The 21,623-nt window shown below is 34.5% G+C and overlaps 1 protein-coding gene and 1 non-coding gene across 2 annotated transcripts in view; both read left to right on the forward strand.

Moving 5' to 3' along the window:
• TTC6 (tetratricopeptide repeat domain 6) overlaps positions 1-21,623 on the forward strand; it is a 233,531-nt gene that overhangs the window by 104,171 nt on the left and 107,737 nt on the right. The window contains exons 7-8 of the mRNA XM_055097529.2: positions 496-637; positions 10,726-10,830. Of these exons, the coding sequence (XP_054953504.1) occupies positions 496-637; positions 10,726-10,830 (247 nt within the window). The remainder of the gene's footprint in view (positions 1-495; positions 638-10,725; positions 10,831-21,623) is intronic.
• Positions 6,261-6,394, forward strand: LOC112437100 (small nucleolar RNA SNORA42/SNORA80 family). Its single transcript, XR_003025762.1, has one exon. It is a non-coding gene; the product is annotated as a small nucleolar RNA SNORA42/SNORA80 family (small nucleolar RNA).

The raw sequence follows: 21,623 nt of genomic DNA on the forward strand, positions 1-21,623 counted from the left end.
ATTCTCATGTATATGTAGCTTGTAGCCTAGAAGAAAGACTTGATGCCTACACAGTTTTCTGTTCATCTCAGCAAGAAGGGAGAACCATAATGTGAGAAGGTACTTCTGCTTAGGCTGATGCTTTGCCCCACCCAAGAAATGAAACTTTGTGTGTAAGTGTGAGCTTGGAATGGGGAGTAGGTGAGAGATCAGAAGGTAGAGAAGTTTTTTTTTTTTAACCTCTTTAGCAACTAGACTTTCATAGGGTGAATTTATTATTCCAGTATAATGAAACAAAACCATCATAAATATTACTACTAAAATGTATTAAGAACCAGATATTAGCATTTTTGGATTATTTCTCATTTTGGATTATCTGACTTCTACACAATCTCTGTTTAGTGCAGATGTCAAATGTCCATGTGTTTATTTCAGTGGAGTTATGAAATGAGGGCAAACACCTTATACTTTGTCAATTACTTAAAAAGCAAACTTATTGTTCTTATCACATTGTAGAATATTGTATGGAATTCCTGTTATGGATGACAACCAAGAATATGTCCATAGTCCTCCGACACCGCAAGGGATACCACCTGAATTGGCACAAGGAACTAGAGAGCGTGCTCACAAACCACACTTGGAAGTCTTGGGAGAGGAAGTAAGAACTTTCTTTAATATTAGTTTTTTTGTACCTCACAGGTCCTCAAACTTTTTGGCTTCAGGAGACTTTTTTCACTCTTAAAAATTATTGAGGGCTGGCCAGGTGTGGTAGCTCACGCCTGTAATCCCAGAACTTTGGGAGGACATGGCGAGAGGATTGCTTGAGCCCAGGAATTTGAGACCAGTCTGGCCAACATAACGAGACCTCGTATCTAAAAATAATAACCCAGCCTGGTGGCACACGTCTGTGGTCCCAGCTACTTGGGAGGCTAAGATGAGGGAATCACTTGAGCCCAGGCAATTGAGGCCTCCAGTGAGCCGTGATTGTGCCACTGCACTCCAGCCTGGGCAACAGAGAGAGTCCCTGTCTCAAAAAAAAATTATTGAAGACCTCAATAATTTTTTATGTGAGTTATATCTATTAACATGCTAGGAGGCCAATACAGCCTTGGGGAATTGAGGGACTATAACAAAAGATCTAGTATTTGTGTTATCACAAAAGATGGGGAGAGACTGAAAAGTATTGAAATAAATAATGTCTGAAAAGTTACCAGTTTGGCAAAAGGCAGAAAGCTATAGATTCAGGAGCCTGAGCAAATCCCAAACTGGAAAAATCCAAAGGAATATAGACCAAACCACATAATATTCAAGCTTCTGAAAATGAAAGATAAAGAAAAACCAAACATCAATCTAAGAAAAGTGGGAATGGCTATATTAATATCAGATAAGATAGACTTCCAAGCAAAGAAAGTTCTCAGAGACACAGAGGGGCATTATATTAAGATAAAGAAAGCAACGAAAAAGAAACGACATGCTACCTGTAGGGGAAAAACAATTTGAATGGAAATGGGTTTCTCATGAGAAGTGATGGAGGCCAGAAGTAAGTGGCAGAACATTTTTCAAGTGCTGGAAGAAAACAACTGTGTTCCCAGGATCCTACATCCAGAAAAATATCCTTTAGGAATAAAGGAATCAAGACATTCTCAGATAGAAGGAAACGAAGAGAATTTGTTGCCAGCATACCTAACCTAAAAGAATGGCTAGGAAAAGTTCTCTAAATAGAGAGAAATGATAAGAGAAAAAATCCAGGAATATGTAGAAGGAACAAAGCACATGTAAAGCAAAAATATGGGTAAGTACAATAAAATTTCCTTCTCCTTTTGAGTTTTCTAAGTTATGTTTGTCCATTGAAGCAAAATTTATCATGCTGATGTGGTTGTAACAGAATATAGAGGAAGTATTTAAGACATACTATAAATGGGAAAGGGTAAAGAGACATAAAGGGAGGTGAGATTTCTACATATCACTTGAACTAGTAAAATAATACCCTCAGTCAATTGTGGTAAGCTATATTTATAAAATGTAATACCTAGAGTAACAATTAAAAAGCTATACAAAGAGATATACTAAAAACACTATAAATAAATAAAAGAATTCTAAAATATGTTCAAGTAATGTACAGGAAGACAGGAAAAAGAAAACAGAGAAACAAAAGAAACCAGACAGAGCAGACAGGAAACAAAATCTAAAATGACAAACTTAAACCCTAACTTAAATGTAAATGGTTTGAATTTAGCAATTAAATGACGGAGTGGTAAAATGGATTAAAACACATGACCCAGATATATAATATTTACAAGAAACAAATTTAAAACATAATGATATAGCCAGTTTGAAAATAAAAGGGTTAAAAATACACAAACACCATTCAAAGAAAAGTGGGAATGGCTATATTAATATCAGATAAGATAGACTTCCAAGCAAAGAAAGTTCTCAGAGACACAAAGGGGCATTATATTGTAATAAAAGTGTCAGCACATCAAGAAGACATGCCAGTCTTAAAAAATATATGCATCAGACAATAGAACTGCAAAACATGCAAAGCAAAATCTAAGAACTGAGAGGAGAAATAGACAATTCCACAATTATAGTTGGAGAGTTCAGCATTTCTCTCTCAAAAATTCATAGAACACTTAGAAAATCAGCAACAACCCCATCAACCAGTAGGTTCCAGTTGAAATTTATAGAACACTGTACCCAACAAAAGCAGAATGCATATTGTTTTCAGATGCCATGAAACATATACCAGGATAGAGCAAATCCATAATGGACTAAAACTAGAAATCAGTAAGAGGAAGATAACAAAAATCTCCAAACACTTGGAATCTAAACAGTACAGCTATAAATAATCTATAGGTTAAAGAAGAAGTTTCAAGGGATTTAAAAATACATTGAACTGAATGAAAATGAAAATACAACATATCAAAATTTGTGGGACATAGCTAAGCAGAATTTCTAGCACTAAATGTTTTCAATAGAAAAGAGAAAGTCTCAAATTAATAATCTAAGCTCCCACCTAAGAACCAAAGAAAAAAAAAAGAGCAAAATGAACCCAAAACAAGCAGAAGGAATAAAAGCAGAAATCAATGAAATTGAAAACAGAAAAACAGTAAGGAAACTTAATGAAAGAAAGAGCTGGTCATTTGAAAAGATCATTGAAATTAATCTCTGGCAAGACAAGAAAAAAAGAAAAGCCATAAATTACCAATATTATAAATGTAATGAGATGTTACTACAGACCCTGCAGATATAAAAATATTAATATAGGAATACTATGAACAACTCTACACATGCATACATTTGATTACTTAGATGACGTGAAGAAATTCTCGAAAAACACAAACTACCACAGCTCACCCAGTATGAAATAGATTATTTGAATAGCCCTATAAATATTAAGGAAATTGAATTATTGATTTATAGAACATTCCCCTTCTCCCAAATATGTAAGCCCAGATGATTTTACTAGAGAGAATTCTACCACACATTTAAGGAACAATTAACAGCGATTCTATACAATCTCTTTCAGAAAATAAGAGGAGGGAAGACTTCTCAATTCATTTTTTGAAGCTAGTAATACCCTAGTATCTAAACTAGACAAAGACAGTAAAAAAAACAAAAAAGAAAGAAAGAAAGAAAGAAAAATGCAGACCAATATCCTTGCTATGGTTCAAATGTTTGTCTCCTCCAAAACTCATGTTGAAATTTAATTGTCGTTGTAACAGTATTGAGAGGTGGGACCTTTAAGAGGTGATTAGGCCCTTATGGGTGGGAAGAATGCTATTAGAAATGGGCAAGTTCAGCTCTCTTTTTCCCTTTTGGCCTTTCTGCCTTCCACCATGTGAGGACACAGTAAGAAGGCCTACATCAGATGCTAGTGCCTCGATCTTGGACTTCTTTCTAGCCTCCAGAACTGTGAGAGAATAAATTTTTATTCTTTATAAATTACCCAGTCTCAGGTGTTCTGTTATAGCAGTGCAAAACAGATTAAGACAACTCCTTATAAATATTGGTTATAAAAATCCTTAACAAATGTTAGGTCATAGAATTAAAAATACATAAAAAGAATTATCAACCAGGACTTTAGGGAATTATTCCAGAGATTTGAGGCTTTCTCAGTATTGGAAAGTCAATCTACTGTAATTCATCATTTTAACAGAATAAAGAAGAAAAATTGCATGATCATATTAATCAATGAAGAGAAAGCATTTGACAGATTTCATCACCCATTTTCATGATAAAAATTTTCAGAAAAGTAGGAATAGAGGGAAACTTCTACAGCTTGATAAAGAGCAGCTGCAAAAACCTACAGCTAACATAGTATTTAATGGTGAAAGCCTGATTGTTTCCCCACACCACTCTTATTCAACATAGTGCTGGAAATTCTAGGCAGTGCATTAAGGCAAGAAGTGGGAAAAAAAGCTTGCAGACCAGAAAAGAAGCAATACAGCTGCCCGTAGGTGCAGATGACATGACTGTCTACATAGAAAATTCTGAGGAATCAGCCGGGTGCAGTGGCTCATGCCTGTAAGCCCAGCGCTTTGGGAGGCCAAGGTGGGCAGCTTGCTTGAGCCCAAGAGTTTGAGACCAGCTGGGGCAACATGACAAAATCCCATCTCTACAAAAAATACAAAAATTAGCTGGGCATGGTGGTGTGTGCCTGTAGTCCCATGGCCTTAGGGCTTTCTGGAAGGGTGAGGTGGGAAGATAACCTGAGCCTGGGAGGTTGAGGCTGCAGTGAGCCGTGATCATGGACTCCAGCCTAGACAACAGTGGGATCCCCATGTCAATAAAGAAATAAATAAGTTCTGAGGAATCTGTACAAGAAAAATCTCACAGAACTAATAACTGAGCTCAGTAAAGTGACAGGATACAAAAAAAACCATGAATAATTCATTATATTTCTATGTGTCTATAGATGAACATGTACTGAAATATATACTGATATTAAAACTGTATCATTTATAATTGTTAAAAACTGAAATAATTAAGTGTAAATCTAACAAACCATGTTTAAGAGTTAGATGCTGAGGACTACAAAATGCTGATAAAAGAAATAAAAGTGATCTAAGTAAATAGAGAGATTCCCTGTTTATGGATTGGAAGAATCAGGATAGTAAACATGTCATTTCTCTTCAAATTGATACACAGATTTAAGCAATTCCTGTCAAATTTCCAGCAAGGCTTTTTTTTTGTACATGTAAACAAGAGTATTCTAAAGTTTGTATGGAAATGCAAAGAAAGTAGAGCTAAAATAATTTTGGATAAGAAGAATAAAATGGGAGAAATCAGTTTAGCTGACTTCCTGACTTACTATATTACAGTCATTAAGATGGTGTGGTCTTGGTGGATGGACAGGCCTATAGATCAGTGGGACAGAGTAGAAAATGCACAAATGGACTCCTACAGATATGCACAACTGATTTTTTATAAAAATGCAAAAATTATTCAATGGTGTAGGATAGTCTTTTCAAACAATTGCTGCTCAATCAATTTTACATCCCTTAGCCAGAAAAAGAACCCTGACCTAAGTCTTGCATCCTATAAAAAATGTACTTAAAATAATAATTCATAGACACATGTAAAATATAAAACTATTAAACTTGTAGAAAAAAATAGGATATCTTTGGGATTTAGGGCTAGGGAAAGCATTCTTACACTTGACCCCAAAAGCACTATTTGTAAAAGGAAAAATAGATAAATTGGACTTCATCAGAATTAATTTTTTTTCTCTACAAAAGACCCTGTTAAGAGGATTAAATACAAGCCACTGACTCGGAGAAAATATTTTGCAAAACACGAATCCAGTAAAGAATTAGTATCTAGCATACATAATGAATTTTCAAAACGCAATATAAAAATATCTAACTGGAAAGTGGGCAAAACCATTAATAAACATTTCACCACATAGGATATATAGATGGCAAAGAAGCATATGAAAAGATGCGCAACATCATTAGCTATTAGGGAAATGCAAATTAAAACCACCATAAGATATTACTACAGAATGGTTAAAATAAAATAATAGTGATAACACCAAATGCCAATAAGGAAGTGGAGGAGAAATAGGATCATTGATATATTGTTTTTGGGAAGGTAAAATGGTACAGCCCTCTAGAAAGCAGTTTGGTAATTAGAAAAAAACCCAAAGTATGCATGCAGTTCTGTAAGATAAAGTGTCTGTCCAGGCATGCATACAACCCAGCAATTGCATGCCTGGGCGCTTACCTTACAGAAATGAACATTTATAATTACATTATAATTTGTACACAAAATTCATCGCAGCTTTATTAAGAGAAGCCAAACTCTCTGTGGGCTTCTCACAGTGTACCCATGCCAGAGTAAACTGCAGCCTTGAACCATTGCTCAGCCTCCTTACCCGTGAGCTATGAACACTGAAGCAGGTTGCACAGTGAAAAAAAAAAACAAAAAACCTCAAACAGGAAACACTCTGGATAACCTTCAGTGGGTTAAGAAAACTGTGGTACATCCATAGATGGAATACTAATCACCAATAAAAAGGAATGAACTATTCATACATGTGATAACAATGAATCTTAAGAGAATTGGGCTGAAAAATCCAATTCTGAAAGATTACATACTGTGTAATTTCATTATATAACTTCCTCAAAATGACAAAATTATACAAATAAAGAATAGAATAGTGGTTTCCAGGTTTTCAGGATGGGGGTTAGGATGAGTATGACTTTAAAGGACAAGATGGATCCCTTGTGATGATGGAAATGTTTTGTAGCTTGACTGTTTCATGTCAACATGTTGTTTATGATATGGTACTATGGTTTTGCATGATGTTGTCTTTGGGCTAAACTGGATAAAGGGAAGATGGGATATCTTTGTATTATTTCTTAAAACTGCCTGTGAATCTACAATTATCTCAAAATAAAAAGCCTAATAAAGAAATTGTGGTCAGTGGAACAGAAAAAAAAAAAAGAAAAATAAGAAAAAAAATGTAGCCTCAGTTAAAAAGATAATTGTTACATGATGATTTGTACAATAAAAAAGCTTGTTGCAATTGAAATCTGAAACTGTATTGATGACTTTCATACTTTATTATGTTAAAATCTATTGTTTTATCTTGTACTTTGAATGGCTGTTTTACTCATGGATTATTTCAAATAACATCACACGTTGGTTATTTGGAAAATACTGTTCAGTTATTTAACTCTTCAAATGTTGACACATTTCAGCTTATTTTTAAAATTGTCAGAAAAGTTCTTTAGCATTGGGAACCTTGCAAACTCATGGTAAGGGACACATGTTTTCCAAAATTCTAATTTTTGTTGAAAAGCTCAATTTTTTTCATTGTCACAAATACACTCGGGTGTTTTATTTGAAGTGACCAGTTTGCTTCATCCCTTTTCAAGAAAAATCTTGCCGTATACCCAACTCTCAATGAACATGGTTTGATGTTTGTTTTCTTAAATGAAAATGGAGGCTAGTTCAGTTCACAACTCAAACAATAGCACACATGCATTTCCTCCAAACCGCCATCATACTTCACCATGGCCACAGATATATTTTGTTTGTATTTCTCATTTAATCACATTAAATATTAAGATGTGTGGAGATTGAATAAAATTAAAAATTTTCCTTCTTTCTGGTGGGCATTTTTAAGGTGCTGCTGTCTTGATTCATGCTTTGGCACTGTGAGTTTCACCATATATATATATATATATATATATATGTATATATACACACACATATATACACATGTGTATATACACATGTATATACACATATACATATATATATATATTTTTTCCCCTCAGTGCAAATGTTAACATAGTGAAAAAGGCAAATAATCTCCCCCAGGGTCTCAGACTACATTTTGAAAACTGATATTCTGCCTTAGGTTTCATTTAAATGAAATTTAACTTGACCCTGAAACTAATTTGCATGTCTCTTTCCCTTAGTGAACAGAATACTCTGACCTTGGGTCATCAGTATGAACAAGAGTTATTGCATCAGCTCGTACTATGCATCATGGCCTTAGGAGGTATGCAGGAACTGTGAAACACAAATTAACCCAGGATGCAGAGTTAATCATTCAGTTTGCTATGCAACAGCCATTGTCCTTTCAAGTTCTGGCAGCTACTACCCCTGTTGCTTCTAATATTTTCCTAGGACTCTTCTTAGAAAGTTCTGAGCATTGCTGGGGGAACCAATTTACCATGGTTAGTCTTATTTACTAGTTTAATTTAATAAATTCTCTCCTGAAGGTGCATCTGTACTTTCCCTTGAGAGCAGACCTCCAGGGCTCGAGTGATCCTCCCACTTCAGCCTCCTGAGTAGCTAGGACTACAGGCACATGCCACTACACCTGGCTAATTTTTAAATTTTTTTGTAGGGTCTTACTATGTTGCTCAAGCTGGTCTTGAACTCCTGGCCTCAAATGGTCCTCCAGCCTTGGCCTCCCAAAGTTCTGGGACAGGTGTGAGCCACAACACCCAGCCATGATGTTTCTCTGATTTGATTCGATTATGTGATTTTTGGAGGAAGACCACTGAATTAAAAAGTGCCATTTTCATCAGGTATCAGGGGTATATACTATCGACATGATTTATTAGTGTTGATGTTAACCTCGATCACCTGGCTAGGTAGTGTTTACCAGGTTTCTTCATTTAAAGTCTGTCTTTTTTTCCCCTTTCCATATTATTCAGAAGAAAGTCACCACACACAGCCACACCTAAGAAGTGGGGGGTTATGCTCCACCTCTTTGAGGGTAGAGTGTCTACAAAAATTTATTAGAACTCTTCTATATAGGAAGTGTGTCTATTCTTCTCATTCATTTATTTACTCAGTCATTTATTTATATCAGTATGATTTGTGAATATTTATGTTATACTTTGAGTTGTAATACAGTACTACATTATTATTATTAGTTTTGATAAAATTATTTGATCTTTGGCCATTGGGAACTCCTTCAGATGGCTTCTATGTCTCTTTTGACACCCTATCATTGTGGGATTTTTTTAAGAACACTTTCTTAATTTTTGGCAGTATTAGATATTCTAGGTTCATCTTGCATATTTCCTGTCCCAGTCCTAGAATCAGCCATTTCAACAAGGAGCCCTGGGTCTCTTTATTGGGGAATATAATTAAAAACTAAGATCCAGGCAGTAGGTGTGTTTGTTTCTACTGGGCATTGTTGCTTCTAGGTCTTGTCAGCTGTCAAAGCAAGGAAATATATGTGTGTACACAAACTTGTATAAATAAATACATGTATCTATACATATTTCTATATGTAAACATCTGTATCTATAGTAAGCTAAATATGAGTTCTTACTGATGCATCTAACTCTAATCTACCTCATGGGTCATTCTAGTTTCCTTCCTTTTTTTCTACTGCACTTCTACTCCAGCAGTGACAAACCAGGCTTCCATAATTCTCCCTCAATTTATTAAATTTTTCAGTGCCAGTGCACGTGCATAGAAGTATCAGAATTGTTAATTCATAATCATGTGGGATACAACTTTATTACCTAATGTATAATGCTATGTGCACAGTTCCTTTTGCCTTTGGTTTTATGTACACATTTCCAAAGTAACTAAGGTCAACAACTTTTCCTCCCACCCCCTTGGGTGAGATTGTTTCATACGTTTGTAATACAGTTAGATTGTTTTATGACATTCTGCATTCCATCGTGGGATTCCTCCTGACCTCCTAAATGATTTTTAAAAATTCATATTAAAGGAGAGATCACGCATATTTAGGGTGATATGGCTGTAGGCATAAATTTACATTACATTAAAATTCACCCCTTGTGCTTCAAAGTTCAATGGGTTTTTAAAAATGTATAATGTCATGTAGCCACAATTCCAGATCATACAGAATAGTTTCACATCCCTAAAAAAAATCCCCTAGGCCTGATTAATTTTTATTTGGAAAAGAAATACAGAAACCAAACTAGCAAACACCTGAGAATATGTTAGTAAGATTTTGGAAATGTTAACATTTTGTCATACTTGTTTCATGTTTTTTAAAATAAAAATTTAAAAATTATTAAATTAAGGCCTTTTGTACTTCTTAATTCCATTTCTCTTCCTCCATACCCAGCAGTTACTGGTACAATTATAGTAGTTTTTCCAGTCCATGAGTTTATACTTTACTAGATGTATTCGTGAGCCTAACCAATGAATAATACATTTTTTGTGTTTTCTGGATACATTTATATAAATGACATAGTTTTATATGATTCTTTCTAAAACTTGCTTATTTTCTTCTCAATACCATGCTTCTAAGATCCATCTCTAGATCATAATTTTTGTGTTTTAGTGTGTTTTATAGTGTTTATGAGTATACCACATTTTATTTATGTTACTCTATTAATGGACATTTAGATTTGGTTTAATTTTTTATTTCATATGCTCTGTGAATATCCCATACTCATCTCCCCATGCATGTGTGCAAGAATTTGCCTACACTATATAGCTGGAAGTTAAATTCCAGGAAGATGTGGCACGTACACTTTCTACTCTACTAGATATGGCCAATTGGCCTCCAGCGTGTTCTACAAATTTCCCCAAGTCCTTAGCATCAGTTGGTAATGCAGACTTTTACATTTTTGCTAACCTGATGGCTGTAAAAAAATTCTTATCCATATTTTCAGAAGCTGTGGAACCAAAAATTCTCAGCAACTAAAAATAATTTTGACAGGAGATTGAGTTTTTACTCTCAAGGCCATTTCTTACCATTTCTAATAACCTTTTATGTTATTTTCAAAGATGTGTGCTTATCCAGAATTCACGAAGTTGTTTTGGAATACAGCTGCACCTAAATTCTCTGTTCCAGAATCTGTCATGAAGGAAACTCTATATCCAAAATATGAGGTAACATACTGAATGGGTTTTCTCTATTATTGTTGTTGTTATTATTTAATAAATAAATTGTATAATTGGCTATGACATTCAATTTTACTGGACATTTATGTAAATTACCATTTATTGCCATAATTAGGATTAATTGGATGTCACTACAGAAGTTATTTATATATGTAAATAATTGTATGTATACAAATATATACCTACATACTTATAAATTTATAATTTTATATGTTCGTGTGTGTGTATATATATACATGTATATATGTATATATATAAAATTTATATATATATATATATAATTTTTTTTGAGATGGAGTTTTGCTCTTGTTGTCCAGGCTGGAGGGCAATGGTGCGATCTTGGCTCACCGCAACCTCCGCCCCCTGGGTTCAAGCAATTCTCCTACCTCAGCCTCCCGAGTAGCTGGGATTACAGGCATGTGCCACCACACCTGGCTAATTTTGTATTTTTAGTGGAGATGGGGTTTCTCCATGTTGGTGAGGCTGGTCTCGAACTCCTGACCTCAGGTGATCCACCCAGCTTGGTCTCCCAAAGTGCTGGGATTACAGGGATGAGCCACCATGCCTGGCCATAGTTTTATATATTATGTATGTATATTTAAAAAATGTTATACTTATCCATGTGACTTTAGCTAGTTAAGAAGAATATTCTGTTTTCTTTTTGAAAGAATGTTTTATTTGATTGAGAGTTCAAGATATAAAGCTACTTCAGTTGTTTAGAGATCTTCATGGTATTTTCATTTGTTTTTAAAATCACATTTTAAATTAATTTAATGTTAAAAACATTTAATAATACCCAAATGTGGTAATCTTTTTCCTTCCCTTAAAGAAGTATGATTACTCTCATTTTATGTTATACTGATCATTTTAAAAATTAGAAAAATGAGGAGAAATAAAACAAAATAACCTATTATTCTTCTCCCACAGAGAATTGCTGCCCACTTTTTGGTTCATTTTCTTTGGTTTGTAAAAATTCTTCTCCTTCTTCCTCCTCCTCTTTTCTGCTTTTTCCTTTTTTTCTTTACAATATTTCAGTGATGAGCATCATTGTACATAAATTTTTAGTGGCATTCAGGATTATTTTATTTGCACAGCGCTGTAGGCAGCTTACGAAAACACATATATCAGAAAAGGATAAAACAAAAAAGTTAAAGAAATTGTGGGGAAAACATAACATGAGTAATAGCATAATAAAGCCAGAGGTAAGATTAATATGAAGAAATTCAGTTCATGTATGCTGTTGCTTGAAATGGGGTCATCAATTTATCTCCTAGCTTTCCTGCAACCAAGGCATGGATGGAGTCTTGTTCATATTTAACCTGTTGATACTATGTGTTTAGAATGTTAATATTGAAATATCTTTGCATTTCTTGGATTACTTGTTCATAGTGTATTATTGTTAAATATTATGTTGAATTCTGTTAGGCCATATTTTATTTTTAATTTTAAATATATACTCATGGGTGAAATATCTGTGTAGTGTATTTTTTTTCCCTTTGTTGGACTTTGCTATCAGAGCTATTCTTTATAAGGTTAACTGGATAGCATTTCATCATTTTTAATATTCTGAAATTGATATGGCTTAGGAATAATGGAAAAGTTGGAAGAGCTCACTGTTTGGACTCATCTGAGCCATTTGGTAAGGTAATTGTTTGATAATTAAAATTTTTTCTTTTCTAATTCTTAGCTTATTCATATTTACTATTTTTCTTGTCAATTGGCAACATATTCCTACAGTAAGCTATGTATTTAGTTGAGATTTATAAGTTATGTACATAGAGTTGCATATATTTTGTCAGTTTTAATATTCCTTTCTAATATTGCATCATTTTCTTTTTCCTTTCTGATGGTGTTTCTGATATTTTTTTCTTAGAGTAGAACTTTTAGAAAGTAGTTTTTTCTTTTTTCATTTGTTTTTAAATTAAATACTTTCCCTATGTTTGTCAGACTAGTATACTCATACCAGTATAACACCATCCCTTTTATTTTATTTTTTTAGAAAGATATATAATACATAGTTCCCTGGCTATTAGATATCATGGCCAGTCAACCGGAAAAACACATGAGTTTAACCCACCATCTTTGACCAAAAACCTTTTGTATTAATTATTAATTCAATGTTGTTACTTCTCCCTTTTAACATATTTTTGATTATTGGCTTTCTGCTTTCCATAGCATGTTGACATTCTATGTTGGTATTTTTCTAATTTTTTTTTTTTTTTTTTTGAGACAGTCTTACTCTAATACCAGGCTGGAGTGCAGTGGTGCGATCTTGGCTCACTGCAACCTCTGCCTCTCAGGTTCAAGCAATTCCCCTGCCTCAGCCTCCCGAGTAGCCGGGACTACAGGCGCGCACCACCATGCCTGGCTAATTTTTTGTATTTTTAGTAGAGATGGGGTTTCACCGTTTTAGCTAGGATGGTCTTGATCTCCTGACCTTGTGATCCGCCCACCTTGGCCTCCCAAAGTTCTGGGATTACAGGTGTGAGCCACCACGCCCAGACTCTAATTTCTTTTGCTGAAAACTTAATTAATTTCTTCATGTTTCTTCTTTTTTAAAAATAATATAAGTAATTTATGAGTTTTCTTCTGTGTACTTGACCTTATTTCAAACCTTTTCATTTGCAGTGTCTTTATTTATTTTCAAAGTAATTTCTATTGCAATTTTCCTTTTCTTTTTGATACACCATAGTGTTTAAACATTTTTTAAAAACTTGTTGGAATTATTTTGTTTAAATTTTATTCTTAATCCTTATTAGCATAAGAAAATATATTCTTCAAAATACCAGTTTCTTGGAATTTATGGATATTTGCTTTGGGTTGTGCTAGATATCCCAATATCTCTCAGTTAATTCAGTGGTATTATTTGTTATCACTTTGATATTGTGGCCAGACTAAGCAGAGCACACCTTAGGAATCAGATGGTCTTGAATCTGAATTCCACTTACTTCCTGGGTAACCTCGTACTATTATTTTAACCTCATGAAGTCTCAGTTTTTTTTGTTTGCCAAGTGGGTCTTTTGAGGATTTAATGAGAGACTATATGGTGCATTGCTCGATAAGTAGTAGGTGCTCAAATAATAATAGACTTAACTATTATACTGTAATATTGTTACATTTTATGTGGCATATTTATTTCATTTGATCTCATAAAGACTTTAATTAAATATGGATTTTCAATGAAGTTATGCTTTGTCAGTTTTTCCATGTGTTAGCCAGGCATGGTGGCTCACGCCTGTAATCCCAGCACTTTGGGAGGCTGAGGTGGGTGGATCACTTGAGGCCAGGAGTTGGAGACCAACCTGGCCAACATGATGAAACCCTATCACTACCAAAAAAAAAAAAAAAAAAAAAAATTCTCCACTTGTTACTAACAGTTTTACTTTCTGTGATTAGAAGATGTTTTGTCTTTATTATGAGTTTTGTCTCTTACTGATTTGAAATGGTCCAGTTTGGCCTATTCCGTGCTTGAATTCTACTCTAGTATGTCTAGCCCTGTGTTCTTTTCTCTGTGTTCAGAAATATTTTTAGGTTAATACTTCTTATTGTTTTTGTTTTGTTTTGTTTTAGAGGTGCCATATAAGTAACATATGGTGTTTTGGTCCTACTATTATTATTTTATTTTGTGGTTTCTGTTTATTTAAAATTTCTGTTCTCTTTTGTTAACTCCCTACTGTCTGTGCTGTTTTCAGAGTGGCAAGGGCTATTACAATTACTTCAGAAATCACACTAGTGGTATGTGAATGCTTACTTGTAGTAAAAATTCAAACAATAAAGATGAATATGACATAAAGAGCATTCCCCCTCCTTAATGCTGTCCTTCTCCAGTTCTATTCTCCCTGAAGTTGGCCATTGTTAAATGCATTTCGTATATCCATTCAGACATTTTCATTGTCATTTATGTCATGCAGGTGTGTGCAAATTAATACTTTTACATTTGTGGAGTTGTAATTTATATTATTCTACATCTTTTTTTTTTCACTTAAAATACTTGAATATATATATCTTTGCACACATATGTGTATTTTTCTGTTTGGAATTCCTAGTCAAAGTGTATGTATATTTCAAATCTTAGAAGATTATCATATATATTTGCATTTTTTAATAATGCAGTCTAACCTTTTCATTTACTTAAGAAAATACTTACATATTGTTTTTGAAAAATATGTCATGAGCTAGAAAGAGAAAGTTAATGATATAAAGTGTATTAAAAGATTGCCTTCATGCAGAAGATTGGTGAATATTAATTTGCATAAGTCAATATGGCATCCGTGAAAATATGATGCTCACATCTGCTTCAAGAAAATCTGCTGAGGGGGCATACTTGACTGGTGGCTTCCAGCTGCTGTCCCGCAGACCTAACATGGCATTTGCTCCAAGGCCATGCTTCCTTGGGGCTGCTCCCAGCCAGGGACTGAGCACAAGGTGGTTGCTAGAGCAGATGCATTCCTGCTTGATTGTGATTGCTTTCATGGGCAATTTTGGCTCAGGGACTTTTCATCAGCCTGGTTGAATCTTTCTTAGAACTGCTCCGTGGCCTGAAGCTCTCTCTACCTAATCCTTCCTCTCTCATCCCCTTTCAGAGATGTCAAATCTGCATAATGCTCTGAAGGTTCCCCCTGCCTACTCCTGCACCTTCTCATTTTATCCTATACTGTTGGCGTCTACTTCTACTTGAGCTGACACAGTAGGGAGTCTGTAATATGAGTGCAATGTTTTTTAAACTATATGTTTGTTTACAAAGTATGGGCATATATTTTTCTATCTATGTTTATAGGAAAGTGTGAATGTAGGGAGTTGAAGGTAGGCAAAATTGTTTTAAAAGAAGTGAAATTGTAGCAGGAATAGGAAGAATTAGTGAGAACTGGTGACCATGGAGTAACCCATTAGAAAAGTAGTCCGAAAGAAAATCAGTACTGGTGGTTGTCCACTCCCAATGACCAGGAGAGAAAGGATCCAACAGTACTTTCTGGCACAAAAAGATAGCTCAAGCTCACCTGACATTTTCATTTCACCGGAACTGGCATTGACTCTTTCTTCAAAGACTCCTGGTTGTAATGAATGGGAAATGATATTTAGATGCACAGATCTATGTGCTCTTATTTTTAAAAAGCAAATTTAACTTATTTTTTGTTTGATGCTGTCTTTTTTATTTTCACCTGTTATTCCTTCTCTTAAACTTATATTTTTCAGTTTTCCTTTTTAAAAAATAAAATTCAGTAGTCTGGATATAATATATTCATGATTTTACATTTTCATGGTTATTTAAAAATATCTGGCATGTATTTAAGCACATCAAGAGTCAATCAGAATTTATATCCTTTCCATGAAGGATTGACTTTAAAATGTTTCACTTTACTCCCATCTGCCATCTGCCACATTGGAGACCATTAAATATTTTTGTTCCTGATAATTTTAATGTTCACTCTGTGCATCAATAATTACATAGATTTAACTATGTTTTTCTGACTTTCTTTCCACAATTTCTTCTGTCTTACATCATTTCCTTTCTTCTAATCATTTTTGTTTTCCTTATTATATTTTTGACTAATTCTTTCTGGAAAGGTTTGTGTGGTAAATTTTGGAGTACTTGTATTTGTGGATGTATATTTATTTTCCTCTGCCTCTTGCATTCCAATTTGATGTGGCATAAAATTCTATTTTTCTAATTGCTTGCCAGGCAGCCTCCAGTCATGTTGATAATAAGTATTCGGACACTGTAGTTCTCATTCATCCCACTTGGAACTTCTTGGTCTTGTTTAAAATGAAGACTTAAGTCTTTTTACATGTCATTTTTCCATTCATTCATCAGATAAATACATGCCAGTCACCTCTATGTGTGAGCCACTGTTCTAGAGGCTGGAGCTGCAGCAATGAAAATTCAAGGTCATTAATTTCATGGAGTTTACATTTTAGTATGAGGTACAGATACAATAAACATGTACAGTAGATTCTTGTCATTTGTGGTAGTTATGTTCCATAAAGTCACCTCAAGCACTGAATTAGTTGATATTGAACTGTTGCTCTTAGGGGAAGTAGAAGGCGAGGGTCCTGTGAGGCTCTGGTTTTCATCAGCTGATCAATACATAACCTTGCTTTATGGGCTTTTCTGTTTAAAGACACCTTATTTAATATATATTGTTGATTCATTGCTACTGAAGTCATAGCTGACAGCACTATAACTCATGCCTGAAAGAAGCTATGTAACACATTTGTTTTCTCTGTAATGCACATTGCAGCCTTCTTGCACTTAGGAACACTAGCCAACACTTCAGCACTATACTGGGGACCATTTTAAAGAGCAAAATCACAAACCAAAAGCACAAAAATATGAAAAACACGACACTAAATAGGCCTTGAAAAGGAAACTTCTTTACAGTACGACAGCTGAAACAAGAAGGCAGAATGACATTTTGCTCAACCTCAGCTGGGTGTTTAAATCTGCCACTGTGGTGTAGATTTGTCTATATTTTCCTGTAATAGTGTCAATTTTTACTTTTTATGTTTTGGGGCCATGTTATTAGATGCATACAAATGAAGGATTGTTAAACATTGTTTATGAGTCAAAACTTTCAGTAACGAACTGAGCTACTTTATTTTAGTAAACACTTTTACCTTAGAGTCTATCTTTATCATTAATGCATTGACAACAATTTTCCTTCATTAAATATTTGTTCCCTTACACATAACCTTTCTGTATTCTTATATTTTAGATGTGTCTTTTATAAACAACATGTGATTAGATGAAAACAAATACAGTTGGATTTTTTTTGTTTTTTAATTGGACCTATTTAAAATTTACATCTACTTTTTATTGTTATTTTTATTTTCTTACCCATTGTATGCTTAATTTTTTGCCAATTATTTGGGTGTATTGTGTTTTATCATTTCTGTTGTAAAAGTTATATATAATTGATCCTTGAACAATGTGAGGGTTGGGGGTGCCAATCCCTGCGCAGTTGAAAATTCATGTGTAGCTTTCAACTTTCCAAAAACTTAACTACAAATAGCTTATTGTTGACTGGAAGCATTACTGATAAACAGCCAATTAACACATATTTTATGTTATGTGTATTATGTACTGTATTCTTTTTTTTTTTTGAGACAGAGTCTCGCTCTGTCACCCAGGCTGGAGTGCAGTGGCGCGATCTAGGCTCACTGCAAGCTCTGCCTCCTGGGTTCACGCCATTCTCCTGCCTCAGCCTCCCGAGTAGCTGGGACTACAGGAGCCCGCCACCACGCCTTGCTAATTTTTCGTAATTTTTAGTACAGATGGGGTTTCACCGTGTTAGCCAGGATGGTGTCGATCTCCTGACCTCGTGATCTGCCCGCCTTGGCCTCCCAAAGTGCTGGGATTACAGTCGTGAGCCACCACGCCCGGCCTTATGTACTGTATTCTTACAATGAAGTAAGCTAGAAAAAAGAAAATGGTATTAAGAAGATTATAAGGAAGAGAAAATATACTTACTATTAACTAAGTGGAAGTAGACGATCATAAAGATCTTCACTTTGTTGTCTTTTATTTATTTATTTTTTTTGAGACGGAGTCTTGCTCTGTCGCCCAGGCTAGAGTGCAGTGGCACAATCTCGGCTCACTGCAAGCTCCGCCTCCTGGGTTCACGCCATTCTCTGCCTCAGCCTCCCGAGTAGCTGAGACTACAGGCGCCCGCCACCACACCCAGCTAATTTTTTTGTATTTTTAGTAGAGACGGGGTTTCACCGTGGCTTCAATCTCCTGACCTTGTGATCCGCCCACCTCGGCCTCCCAAAGTGCTGGGCTTACAAGCGTGAGCCACCGGGCCTGGCCTGTTGTCTTTATACTGATTAGGCTGAGGCAGAGGAAGAAGAGGGGTTGATTTTGCTGTTACAGGGGTGGCAGAGGTGGAAGAAAATCTGTAAATAAGTAGATTTTCTGAACCCATGAAGTTCAAACCCATATTATTCAAGGGTCAACGGTATGTTTTACTTATTCCTGTGGCTGTTTCTCTAGAATATGCATCTTTAACTTATTGATATCTAATATACATTAATACCTTTATACTCCTCCAGGAAAATACAGTGACTTCAGAATCCTTTGATTCCATTTACCCCTTCTTGACTTACGCTTTTACTTTGATAGATCCTTAGCTTTTAAAGTCCAAACTAAAATTTCATTTTATGTAATATACCTTAAATTTTACCCATATATTTATCTCTTTTTTTGGCTTTTCTTTTTTTTTCCTCTAATGTCAGACACTTATATCTGGAATCATTTTACCCTCTGCCTAAATTGTATCCTATAGAATTTGTTTTAAGAGGAGGGGTAGAAGGTCTGCAAGTTGGTGAAAACCCTGGTTTTTCTTAGTTTCAAAATGTCTTCATATAATTTCATTCTTGAGGAATATTTTATCTGAGTATAATATATTGGCAGATGTTTTAACACAGTAATGATGTTCCATTATTTTCTGGCATTCATTATTGCTGTTGAGAAGTAAGTCTTAAATGTAAAGACTTTGAAGCTAATGCATCTTCTGCTTCTCCTAAACCTGGCTGGTTTTAAGTTTTTCATTTGCATTTCCTATAGTTTCACTATGATGTGTCTAGGTGTGTATTTCTTTTTATTTATCACATATTGAAATCCTTTGAGTTTGTAGTTGACATCTTTCATTAGCTATGGAAAATTTTTAGTAATCTCTATCCATTCTCTATTTCATTTTCTGGGACTTTAATCACATGTATTAGTTACCTTTTTTTCTCTTGTGCTTGGTATTGGATTCTGGACAATTTCTTCTAACCTATATTATAGGTGAGGTCCACGAATTCTCTCTTTAGTTGTGTATAATATACTGTTAAACTTGTTTTTTATATGGTTCTTCTTAGTATTTCTATTTTTCCCTAAATCTGTTATGTTATGGTGTTTTGTTTCTTTGTATACCTGTCTGTCTTTGAATGTTTGCTTACCATTGTATTTAAAACATGATTTTAAGGAAACATTTGAGACTTAGAATGGCATTATGGCATTTTCTTCCTCCAAAGGACATTTTTGTTAGAAACTGGGGTCTTTACTATTCAGAGACAGCTTTAATCTAAAGTTGAGGTGTGAGTTTCTCTGACTACCCTCGTGTTAGAACCCAGACTAAAAGTCTGCATGAAAGTTGATTCCTTCCACCCACTTTTAATCTGAGAGTGTACCCCTGTGGTATTCCAGTTTATATATAATTGGGATGTTTTATCAGGCTCCACATCTCAGATAGATTCTGGGCTTAGATTTTTTGTCACCCTTGCCCCAAGAAATTGCCAAATCTGCAACTCAGAGTTGTAGTTGTTTTGGCAAACATACTGAGAACAAAGCATCTTTGAATAGTAGGCTTACCTTTTCTGGTACCTTGTCTTTTCTCAGATTTTGGCTCGTCTTTTCATCTTGTTAGCTCTCTGATGTTTTGACCATTGTTTTTCAAATTATATGTAGCTCTCAGTTGTCCTCAGCAAAGTTCCTAATGTTACCTAATTAGAAGCAGAAGTCATTATTGACTTTTAAGGAAACTGTTTCCATTTCTGTTTGCATCCCAGCTTTTATTGCATGCATACCAATTTCAACAATATCTTTGGGGTAGAGTAGGAGGATTTTTTTTTCCATTGCATATCATATAAGTAACACTGTAAGTGCCCTCTCAAGACACCTTAGTTTGGGCGTTATTTTGACAGTTTCCAAGGCTCCAGCATATATGTTCTTTTTTTAAAATAAGCAACCATTGATTGTTAATAAGTTCCGCAGTTTTGATATCTATGAAGCATGGTACTAAGGTTTTTGTCCTTATTGTTGTTAAAAGCATTCTTTTAAATATGTAATATCTGCTATTCCATCATATTTCAATATCTTGTGTAAGCATATGACAAAATGGTTTGAAAATCCCTGGTATACCATGTAGTTTGTTTTTAAAGAATAATGATGAAAGTGACCAAGTATCTTTCTATTATGCCCAGTAATTATCTTACCATACATTGTGCTATCACTACTTTCTGAAAATATAACTTGAGAGGATTTTTAGCAAAAACTCAATGCTTGGTGATTCCTAAGTTACCCATAGCCTTCTCCATCGTCGGTAATAATTATATAATATTTTTAAAATCTGACTTTTTATTCAATAAATATTTTTAAAATTTGTAATGTTAGTGTTCGAGACCTAACAATTTAAAAAAGCAAAGTAGTAGTATGATTTAATTAATCATTAATCTACCCGGGTGTCAAATTTAGGTCTTCTAGGTTTCTGCATATCCAAACCACTGATTACAAGATAGAGAAGTAGCACATTTAATAATAACCTTAATCATTGTGGCAGTTTACTCTTACAACAATAAATATATCTACATACTTAACCGATAGAATTCAAAGTATAAAGCACTTAAGGCAAATTTCATTCCAGTTTACATTTAGAATGATTGCTTGTATTTAAAAATGAATATTCATGTGTTGACAAGAAAACTAGATATGTCTTGTTCATAATCCTGATATTAATATGCTACATAAATTCAATGTTAACCTATGAGATCATAGGATCATTGATCACTCCTAAGATTAAGGATGCCAGAAATAATGTGGAAGTAACCATTTTGCTAAATGCCAACACTGAAGCCAAATTGCAGGTTTTGGCCAAATACTAAGGCTATAGCTGGGCTTTGATGCATCTCTGGTAAGTGTTTTCTAGAATTATACTACTTTCATATGTTTTCTCTTTGGTTCTTTTGTTAATAATGTTGTACTATGAAGTAACAGTCATCATAGGCTTTTAAAAAGTACTCCA

This window comes from Pan paniscus, chromosome 15 (genome assembly GCF_029289425.2).
Source record: "Pan paniscus chromosome 15, NHGRI_mPanPan1-v2.0_pri, whole genome shotgun sequence".
NCBI classification, from domain to species: domain Eukaryota; kingdom Metazoa; phylum Chordata; class Mammalia; order Primates; family Hominidae; genus Pan; species Pan paniscus.